This window comes from Sesamum indicum, linkage group LG9, assembly GCF_026168435.1.
Source record: "Sesamum indicum cultivar Baizhima isolate 11 linkage group LG9, ASM2616843v1, whole genome shotgun sequence".
NCBI classification, from domain to species: domain Eukaryota; kingdom Viridiplantae; phylum Streptophyta; class Magnoliopsida; order Lamiales; family Pedaliaceae; genus Sesamum; species Sesamum indicum.
Genome location: NC_142665.1, coordinates 17,503,574 through 17,515,428, shown reverse-complemented (window position 1 = coordinate 17,515,428; position 11,855 = coordinate 17,503,574). Strand labels below are relative to the sequence as shown.

Sequence of the window (11,855 nt, the reverse complement as noted above, 5' to 3'; positions counted from 1 at the left end):
TCGGGCAACGTCTGATCTGGACAACGCGACGCCATCCAAACCCCAATGGTCTGGGCGATGGCAATGTGACGCCCAGACCCCCATGGGCGACGGTGGCACAACGCCCGAAGCCCCATGGTCTAGGCAACGGCGACTGTGCGAGGGCAGTGGCCATCGCCATCGGCCAATGTTTTTTAATTTTTTTAGTTAGTTTTAATCATATTAATTAAATATATTTTAGTTAATTAAAAAATAATTTAACAATTACAATTTTTAAATTTCAATTTTAACAATTATTAAAATTATTTAAAAATTTAATTTAATTTAATATTTGAATTTAAATTATAAAATTTCAAAAAAATATTTATTTATTTTTTTACATTTTTTAAGTATATATATTTTTTAAATAGACAACAATACAAAAACATCACTCAAAATAAATAAAAAAGTATACATAAGAAATGTATAAATATCATGAGGGTATTTTACTAAAAAAATTTAAAAATAAGGTAAAAATAGTTTAAAAAAAAAAAAACATCCTTAAACACACAATAAGCATGTGTAATGCACCTTTCGTTAATTAATAATGAAATGGGTTTTTTTTTGTTGAGTTTTATAAAATACAGGGAAATTTTTAGCATATTTCAAAAATACTGAAAAATTTTAACTTTTTCAACAAAATATATAGGTAAAATGCATTTTAGCCATTTATTTTAGAAGTTCACGCCGCATTAATTTAATTGTAGACTGCAGATTCGTACCTCTACCTCTTCCTGGAGTAAAATTTCAACCAAATAGACCAAAAAATAGTCCAACCAATATGTATATAAATCCTTAGTCTACACTGACAAAAAGAGTTATAATTCTTTATATATATATATATAGAGAGAGAGAGGTTAGAATAAAGACAATCTCATGAGTATAACTATTTTTTTATTTTTATTAATTATTTAATGGTGGAAGGCGTTCTTGGTTGCTAATTATAAATTTTGTCGTAGTTGCCAACTCTTACCAACAGCTCGCGTACTTGATCTGTCACCTGACTCTTCCATCCATCCACCATCCCTGAGGTAGCTCCTCCCGTCAAGAATGGCTGTCCCTGGAGTTTTCATGAGAGTAAACCAGCCCACTCCGCCGTATTTCCCGCCTCCTAAATTTAATTGTGGAGGAAGGAGACAGGTTAGTGTGTGTTTTTGCAAGATTTAGTTCCAAGTTCTTGGCATGTAGATTTCTCTCTGTGTGTGTGTGTGCGCGCGCTTTCAAGGTTTCCAAGTTCTTGGCATGTAGATTTCTCTGTCTGTGTATGTGTGTGTGCTTTCAAGGTTTCCAAGTTCTTGGCATGTAGATTTCTGTGTGTCTGTTTGTGTGCTTTTCAAGGTTTCCTAGTTCTTGGCATATAGGCATATATCCCAGTTTGATGTACTTATGTATGCGAGTGTCTGTGTGTCTTTGTGTGTTTGTGACAATATAAGCCAGTGCAGACTTTCACTGCTACCGAGTAGTGCTTATGCAAGTGTGTGTGTGTGTGCGAGCTCAAAGCCTCAAAACAACACTGAGCACACTTCAGCGAATCCCAGTTTTCTGTGTGTGTGTGTGTGTGCGCGCTCAATGCCTCCAATACAACTCTGGGCACCCTTCACTGCGTCCCAGTTTGCTCTGTGTGTGTGTGCGTGAGAGAGAGAGAGAGGAGGACTGCATGTTTTCACATGCTGTTCTAAATATAAGGCCATAAACCTTTGTATTAATTTCGTTCTGTTGAAAATGCTGTAGTTCTGCGTCAAAGCATGTGCCGGCACTTCAGATGGGGAGGAAGGAAAGATGGTGATCAGGAAAGAAAAGGATGGGTGGAAGATAGATTTCTCAGGGGAAAAACCTCACACACCCTTACTCGACACAATCAACTATCCCCTCCACATGAAGAACCTCTCCACTAAAGTACATCATCAATCACGAATCGTCATTCTCAATTCTTCTTCTTTTTTATCGGAACTTTTGTCTCAGCTTAATTGCTCTGTTTCTGCACGTTTTTCCTCAGGATCTTGAACAATTGGCAGCAGAGCTCAGAGCAGAGATCGTGTATGCAGTGTCGAAAACAGGGGGGCATCTGAGTTCAAGCTTAGGTGTGGTGGAGTTGACGGTGGCTCTGCACCATGTCTTCAACACCCCTGACGACAAAATTATATGGGACGTAGGCCATCAGGTTTAACTTTTTTTGTCTAATTTCTTGTGGTGGGATGTTGCCACCCGTTTCTTTGTTGTGTTCATCTCTGGAGCAAGTTGTGAATTATGGTTCTGAGATAGAGAGAGTGTTAATGATATTGCAGACTTATGGGCATAAAATTCTGACCGGTAGAAGGTCTAGAATGCATACTATGAGGAAAACTTCAGGACTAGCTGGATTTCCGAAGAGGGATGAGAGTATCTATGATGCCTTTGGCGCTGGCCATAGCTCAACAAGCATCTCTGCTGGTCTTGGTATGTTAAAGAATTGCACGTTTCGCAAATTTCTTGGAACTGAGGGAAGGGGAGATTTTTTAGTATGTAATTCAATAATTTTGCATTTTTGTAGGAATGGCTGTGGCAAGAGATCTATTGGGGAAGAAAAACAATGTCGTCTCTGTGATTGGAGACGGAGCGATGACTGCTGGACAAGCGTATGAGGCCATGAACAATGCCGGTTTTCTAGATACTAACCTGATTGTTGTGTTGAACGACAACAAGCAGGTTTCATTACCCACAGCAACACTTGACGGCCCGGCAACACCTGTTGGTGCCCTCAGCAGCGCTTTGAGCAAGCTCCAAGCCAGCCCCAAATTCAGGCAACTCCGGGAAGCTGCAAAAGTAAAAGATTTTCTTTCTTACGCATACTTGAAGGAGGAGTGTTAAGTCCAACATAGATCTTATGTTCTTTTCTTGATTTTTCATAGAGTATTACAAAGCAAATTGGACCACAAGCACATGAAGTTGCCGCCAAGGTGGACGAGTACGCGAGGGGGATGATTAGTGCTTCCGGCTCAACGCTTTTTGAAGAGCTTGGGTTATACTACATAGGGCCTGTCGACGGTCATAACATAGACGATTTGGTTGCAATTTTTGAAAAGGTTAAAGCTATGCCTGCACCAGGACCAGTTTTAATTCATATTGTGACAGAAAAAGGAAAAGGCTATCCCCCAGCCGAGGCAGCTGCTGATAGAATGCACGGTAAGACATTACCCCTAATCTTGACAGGAAAAAATTATCCAATTGAGGATATTCTTGATACTAAATGTGAATTCTTGGTTCTTTCAGGGGTTGTCAAGTTTGATCCTCCAACAGGGAAGCAGATTAAGACCAAGTCCCCTACGCTTTCATACACTCAGTACTTTGCAGAATCCCTGATCAAAGAAGCTGAAGCAGACAGCAGAGTTGTGGCTATCCATGCTGCAATGGGTGGTGGAACGGGTCTAAATTATTTTCAGAAACGATTTCCAGAGCGTTGTTTTGACGTGGGCATTGCTGAACAGCATGCAGTAACCTTTGCAGCTGGCTTAGCTTGTGAGGGTCTCAAGCCATTCTGCACCATCTATTCATCCTTTCTGCAACGAGGATACGACCAGGTGTGGAATCAAACAGGACAGTTTGTCATTGCTTGTCTGTATCTCTGAGATAAAAGAGAGATAAAAATCCAACACGATCATAATTTATTGCGTTTGTTAAATGTATGAAGGTGGTGCATGATGTGGATCTTCAAAAACTACCTGTCCGCTTCGCAATGGATCGAGCTGGTTTAGTTGGAGCAGACGGGCCGACTCATTGTGGAGCATTTGATGTGGCGTACATGGCGTGCTTGCCCAACATGGTGGTCATGGCACCATCAGATGAAGCAGAGCTCATGCACATGGTTGCAACGGCTGCAGTAATAGACGACCGCCCCAGCTGCTTCAGATTTCCAAGGGGCAATGGCGTAGGAGCAGTTCTTCCCACTAACAACAAAGGAACACCTCTTGAAGTAAGCGTCAGCAACTTACACACTACAATCGCATTTAATGAAAACCAAGTACTAATTAGTGTGACTACTGAACAGATTGGGAAGGGAAGAATACTCACGGAAGGCAGCAGAGTGGCGATTCTTGGATACGGTGCAATAGTCCAGCAATGTCTGGGAGCTGCAGAAATGCTCAAGTCCCATAACATATCAGCAACCGTAGCTGATGCAAGATTCTGCAAGCCATTGGACACTGATTTGGTCAGACGACTAGCAAAAGAGCACGAAATATTGATCACCGTGGAGGAAGGTTCAATCGGAGGCTTTGGATCACATGTCTGTCACTTCCTGACCCTAAATGGGATTTTGGATGGACGTCTCAAGGTGGAAGTCTCTTATACTTTTACTCAAAAAATTCTAGTCGTTTTTTCGTTGATCTAATTCCTGATGAGTTGTATCAATTTCAATGAAATGCAGTTGAGATCAATGGTGCTTCCTGATAGATACATAGACCACGGAGCGCCCGCGGATCAGCTTGAAGCAGCAGGTCTGTCTTCAAGACATATTTGTGGGACAGTTCTATCTCTCATGGGAAGGCCTATGGAAGCTCTCAAACTTCAATGATATTTTAGAGCATGCAGATAGAAGATTAACATATTGGCTTTGGTAAATGTACTATATATATATCATAGAAATCTCTCTTCAAATTCCCAAATTAAGTCTTGTTGAGGTGGATTTGTATCAATATGCAAGATTATAGGCTTCTACATGCACCCTAGATCTTCATTTGGGAGCATGGAGAAGGTTAGATCTATGAACTTGATCTTTGAGATGTAACTTGGATCCTCTTACACATTTAAAAGGGTTTGGCTGTAACAAAATTTCATATATATATTTCTACGCCATCCTTATTTATCTTAATGACTAACTTAAATATCACAATTTAACTTTATGTGCACATAAACTTGTGTCATCTTATTGTTTGATAAAGTACATTACATGGGACTTACAGGACCCATACGATCCACATGATTTCTGCATGAGTTCACAGTCAATGCTTTAGTCATTGGATCAACCATTTCCTATGTACTGATATGTTGAATGTTAATCTTTTTCTTATTTACTTTCTCCCTTTATCAAAAGATAATTAATGTCCATATGCTTATTACGGCTGTTATTTTTATTATATTTCGAAAATAAAACAATAGTTGACTTGTCATAATAAAATGGATTGGTCTGGAATAGAATCAACAATCTTTAATTTTGTGATAAAATGCCTCAACCATTAAGCTTGTGAAGTAGCCTCATATCACCCGACAAATTTCGCTTCCATAGTAGACAAAGCGGTGATAGTTTACTTATTATTTTTCAATGTAAGTATTTTAAGATAGTTCTAAGATTCTCTTATATCTATCTCTGTGATTTTCACTACTAATTACATATGAGGCTTCGCCCAAATCTTTCATTTTAAAGTTTTTGAAAATATATTCTTTAGTTTCATTTAGTAATTCCATATCACTACTTGCGAGTAAGATATCATTACATAAGGGTTGAAGAAAAAAATATTTTCCCCTACTAACGTTAAGGTATTTACATTGATTAACAATGTTCTCCTTAAATCCCAACGAAGAAACCACTTTGTGAAACTTAATATACCTTTGATGGGAAGCTTGTTTGAATCGAAAGATTGATTTCTTTAACTTGCAAACTAAATGATTGTCAATTGAGAAACCCTCAGGTTGGCTCATGTATACTTACTTTTCAAGATCCCCATTTAAGAAAGTCGATTTCACAGCTATATATTTGGTATAACTCTAAATCAAAATGAGCCAACAATACCATGATAATTCAAAAATAGCCCTTTAAAGCTGGAGAGAAGATCTTACGATAACAAATACCTTCTTTTTTAGTATAACCTTTAGCAGCAAGCCGAGCTTTATACCTCTCGAGTCTACCATATGGATTCCTTTTGGTCTTATAGACCTATCTACAACCACCAATTTTAGCTCTTTTTTGGTAAGTTTCCAAGCTTGATTTTTATCCATAGATTTTAGTTTCTCTTTCATAGCATCATTTCACATATTCAAATTGTCACTACTCATGGTTTATGAGAAAGATGTCGAATCATTTTCAAGTCTAACATCAAATTCGGATTCTTAAATATAAACATTATAATCGCTAAAAATTGCAGTTTTGTTAACTTTTAGACATCTACGAACCTCTATATGCTTATGCTTCTTGATTTTGATTATTTAAAGTAGAAGGCTCTGCATTGTCATGATATTCAGTGGGTGGTTGCTCTAGAGCTTATTGAGTTCTTTAAACTGATTGTTCCCGTATTATAGATAGTAGATAACCTGGATAAACAATCAATTATCGGGTGTCATAGATGATACTAGATCTTTTTCATGCACTACCTTACGAGGAATATTACTCCCACTAGTATCAAGATCCTAAAGAAATTTTCATTTCCAGCTTCAACAATTTTGGTTACATAAGAAGGACAGTAAAATATGTATCCTTTAAACTTTTTTGAATAACTAATAAAACATCCATTGATTGGCCTTAGAATTAGTTTCTCTATATTTGGATTATAAACCCGAACTTCAAGAGGAAAACCCCAAATAAGTAAATATTTTAAACTAGGTTTCTATTCTTTCCACAATTCAAAAGGAGTTTTAGGAATACCTTTAGATGGAACTCTATTCAAGATATATATTGTGGTTTTCAAAGTTTAGATTCATAACTTTAAAAAAATATTTTTATGACTCATCATACTGTTTACAATATCCATCTTTCGGCAAAACCATTTTGTTGAGGTGTGTCATGCATTATATATTATGCTATTGTGCTTCTTCTTTATCTAATATAGCGAATAGACCCACGTTTGCCCCTTTTCTGTGTACCATCCATAATATTTCCATTCTATCGGATCGTACAATCCTGATTTTTATTTTTAATTGTTTCACTACTTCAACTTTATATGTCTTGAAAGCAGCAAAAGCTTAGCTTTATATATATTGAATAGTTATCAATAAAATACACAGTATCTTTGACCACTGAAGTAGGATGGAAATGGTCCACATATATATTTGTATTTATGAACTTAAGAATCATAAAACTTCTTTTAGAATCTTTATTGGACTTGTTGGTTTGTTTGCCTTTATGCAATTCATTCTAGTACCAAAATCTGAAAAATCAAAGTCCTTTAATATTCCATCATTAGTTAATCTTTTTAATTTTTCAACGAAGAGATGACCTAATCTATTGTGCCATAACATAGAGGATTTTTATTTTATAATGCATCTTTTAGTACCAGTACTATTTTGAAAGGTTAGGTGGGTAGACTAAAAATTAGAATTCAAGATCAAAATTATATAAACCATTATCTAAATAATCATCGCGGACAATAACATTATTTTTTGTAATATAAAAACTTGATTTGTTGAAATTAAAATCACAACCTAAAGAAACTAACTTTGCAACATAAACTAAATTTCTACTGAAATGTGGAGCATAGAATGTATTTTCAAGATCTAAAACATACCCATTTTGAAAAATAAGTTTAAAGATTCCAATAGCCTCCACTTGTAAACACGTCTGGTTGCCTAAATAGATGTTTCGTGTAACACCCCTTACGGCACTACACTGTAATACCACTAGTTATAATATATTCTCCATAATTAAATCTCGTTTTATAAGAAATTTTCATAAAAATCAATAAGATATGTTCTATCTTTCTTTCAATATTCTATATCAATATAAAAAAATTAAGTACTCATCAAAATTTGGTATTAAATACTCATCTGTAGTATTTATGAACATAAAAAAAACAAAAGACAAAAGTGAAGGTTTTAGTTATAATCTTAAAATATAATTTCAATCAAAGTGTAATATCTCTGTAATTATTTAGCTAGAACTTCCAGCACAAGATGATATTGACCCACCTAATAAGACTGGCGGTACGGCTTATGATCCTATTCGGCTAGTTACTGCATTTATCCCTTGAAAAATATGTGGCAATAAATGACTTGTCTATTCAATAAGAATAGCTAATCGGCTTATATATATACACCTATGCAGTAAAATAAACTTCATGCAATGACACCAACCAATAAACATTTGTAATTGAAGTACCTCAAACCACAATAATATATCAATCCACAATTCAACATATTGAAAGCTTTGTTTACTTTCTCAGGGCTCTGCTTACTGAAGTTGGAGTACACTACTCAAGGGTCTTTGTCGGCTATCATCATCTCGATCGCAATATCTCATATTTTTTTTCTAATATCACACAACACGCAGTTCATATGGTATCTCATTATCAATCATATCACACAAGTCGTATAATATGTAACATTATCAGTAATATCACGTAACACATAGCTTGTATGATATCACGTCGTTTTCATTGATCAGTGACAACACATAACTCGTCATTAATCAATCATCATAAGCCAATGCATTGCGGCCCCAGTTTGTTGAGCCATCTCTTTATTTGAATTCATAGCATCAACATTAATAACTTCTTCAGTACATGTCATTCAACAATCAATTTCTTATCAGTAACTTTCTCATCAATTTCATTCAACAATTAAATATAGGATCATACTATCATTTTCATTCAACAATTAAATATAGGATCATACTATCATTTATCTTACTTCCGTACAATACAAGCAGATATTGAGTACTGTTAGCCAATCAGTAATTTATAAATAATCAAATCCACTAATATTTTCAATTAAACGATATATTAAATAGTAGAAATTGCAGTTAATAAATTCAAAATTAAATTAACTATTTCAAATAATTACCTATACCAAATTAATCAAATTGATTAGCCAATTACTCACTAACTAATAAATAAACCAAGTGAGAAAACGAAAATAAAAGAAACGGAAGGAAAGCATATTGCCTAAATTCGACTAGGCAGGAAAAATAGTTGTTCTTTCACAAGAAATTTGTTCGTATTTTATTATATGTGTGTGCGTATATATATATATATATATATATATTATATTATATTTAGTTGTAGGTTGGTCATTGATGGCATTTCCTAAGTTGGAAAATTGCAAGCCATGTTCAGCTACTGCATCCTCATCACAACACCTTTATTTTTTCTTAGCTTTTCTAAAAATTTCAATTTTGTCCCCCAATTTTCTGAATTTATATAATTTGCCCTCAAATACTTTATGAAGCTAAAATTTTGTCCCTTTAAATTTTAATATACATTACATGCTCTTTTTCTTGTGAGGACCGACTTTGCCCTTCTTCCCTTTACCCCCTGTTTTGGGACACAAGATTTACAACTTCTATATTCGCAATTTCAATCTTTCTTCTTCTTTAATACACATGATCAATAATTCATCGACTTACTTTTTTCTTTTATGTGTAATAAATGATCTTAAGAGGACTATATCCTTTAGTAAGAGAGTTAAGTATGAGATACACCATAAATGACTCAGAAATGTCAATTTCTAAAGGCTTTAGTTATATTGCAATGTCCCTCACATGCATGATATGTTTATGACACTCCTAGAATCATTGTATTTTATATCAGATAATTATTTCAATAGAGTGCTTATGAAAGCCTTATCAGAACGTGCAAATTGGTATTCAATTGCCTTTAGGAAGTCCTATACTTTAGTCCATTCTGGGATTGAAACTCGAATACCTTTATTGATATATTTCTTTATGAGCATCAAACCAATTGACCCACTCCTACTGCTCATAAAAAGCTTCTTCGATAGGCATACTTGAGTCCGCAGGGATGAGTTATTCATCCACATGGAATGCCAAATCAAGGTCCGTACACCCTAATGTCAGAAGAACTTGATCTTTCCAATAGGAAAAGTTGTTACCATTTAGCATAGAAATTTGAGAATCATAATGCATGAAAGTACTTGAAAAAACTGCAATAATAAAAAATAAATTTATTATCATGAGGTTAAAAAAAAGTAAACTTATGTCCTCCCTATGAGTCAAGTGACTTCTATCTAACAAGACTTTCACTTTGCTCGCCTTATTAAGGAACAAGTTTGAAGTAAAATAGTTATTTTCAAAAACAATGTGTAGTTGTAAAAAATAGCTCTGATACCAAGTACACTTTTTTATCTTTTGCCCAATCTTCTGGGACAAATATCATAATGTGACTCCTGATCAACAAATCTTGAGAAGACATCTTTGAAATTGAGTGCAGCAGCCTACATTTCATGTTTTGAGTTCCACCTTGTCCAACAATCATCAACTAACTTCTTTTCTAGTAAATTTTATTGCTTCACAATCTCAAAAAATATTTTATGTCTTGCTTCAGATGTCGAACATACTCTACACTATCACATATAACTTCAATAACATCTTTAATCTCAGAAGATTCATCTTGAGCTATGAGGTTAAGTATATGGGCACAACATTTGATATGAAATAGTCTTCCCTCACAAAGCAGTTTTATTTTGCTTTTCACATAAATCTTCATATTATCTATGGTTGCATTACTGGCAAAAGTATTATGCACAGATAGTATGTGTATCTTACTCTCGGTGGCCCAATCCTCCAAGTAGCACTAAATAGCATTTGCAATTCAAGATCTTGACCGGAGGCTGGGGGAATGTGATCAAAATTGAACAAATATTTTTATGATTACCAATTTTGGTCAATCCAATGACCAATTATCATTATGTACTCAATTTTTTTTATTCTTTGACTTCCAACAGTTTGTTGTGGGGACTAATTTTGTTCATAACTCTTTAGTTATTTCTTCTCCAACTCATAAAAATTGGTGCAGTGAGTTCTTGCAATTCCTCGAGACTCAAATATTCCTCTTCTTTGTATCGAATTGAATCATTCTTCTTCCACAATAAAGATAGGATGTTCATGCATTATTATCCAATGAGCTATTGATTCTTTCATCTTCTCCACATCAAACTTTCCATTATACAGATTTCGACAAGGTTGGATCCACATTTTTTGTTATAAAACTAAGCTCTGTTTTCAAGAGACCATTCTCTCATTGACAGCTTTTGCTTATTGAAAACTAGCACAATGCTGCAAGTGTGATGCAACTGAATTGTTGGAGTAATATTGATTCTGGTATACATCCTCTTACAATGCAGCTTTTGGATGGTTGAGCTTTTGCAGTAAAGTTCTATCCTCTTTATTGACCTCCGTGTTATTCTCTATGCCAATAGTATCCATATCAACAATCTTACCCATCTCTTCATTAGTAGATATACCCATAACACTGATTGATTGTTCTAGTGTTTTCTCTTCATTTTGCATGATTGAACTTGTTGAATCGACTACAGAGAAAGAGGTACAAAATGGCTCAATAGCTATAAAAAAATCAGCATTGAATTAATTAACAAGTAAAATCCTCATTGGTAAACTACATTATTTAATACAAAAAATTTAATTGCTAATGAATTTAGCAACAAAAATTTACTTGTTAACAAATTCAGCAACATATTATTTAAATGTAGATTAGCAACGAGAACTTTACTACCAAGTTGGATGATACATTATCTTATTGTATATTAAGGGAGAGTATCTAATCCGCCAAGTATAAGGACAAGGAGAAGAAAATGGTTGAGCTTGATGTTAAAATTATCACACAACATCTCATTTAAATAGAAAAATTACAGATAACCAAGAAAGAAAATGGAGTTCTTCTGAAACGATCATAGCTTTCTCATACGTTGAAGAATAATTTCATCAATCTCATTGTTGTTCTATTTGGCCGAACAAACGTCGTGTCGTGATTGTCGTTGTCGTCGAGTGGTTCAGTGGATGGATTGAGACCATTGGGTTTAAGGTTTCAGAATTAAGATTTGGGGGACAATGTCTTGAGAAAGAAAGAAAGAAATGAGAAGACCACACGACTGAGAAAGAATTATCAGATAGTGAGAAA

At 34.9% G+C, this 11,855-nt stretch overlaps 1 protein-coding gene across 1 annotated transcript; it reads left to right on the top strand.

The window, feature by feature from the left end:
• Window positions 1-887: 887 nt before the first annotated feature.
• On the top strand, window positions 888-4,864 carry LOC105178233 (1-deoxy-D-xylulose-5-phosphate synthase 2, chloroplastic). Its single transcript, XM_011101661.3, has 10 exons — window positions 888-1,158; window positions 1,750-1,914; window positions 2,015-2,179; window positions 2,304-2,454; window positions 2,549-2,820; window positions 2,907-3,180; window positions 3,268-3,575; window positions 3,686-3,967; window positions 4,043-4,327; window positions 4,421-4,864. Exons 1-10 carry the CDS (start codon window positions 1,069-1,071, stop codon window positions 4,565-4,567), a joined length of 2,139 nt encoding a protein of 712 aa, XP_011099963.1. The 5' UTR covers window positions 888-1,068; the 3' UTR covers window positions 4,568-4,864.
• The last annotated feature ends 6,991 nt before the right edge of the window (window positions 4,865-11,855 follow it).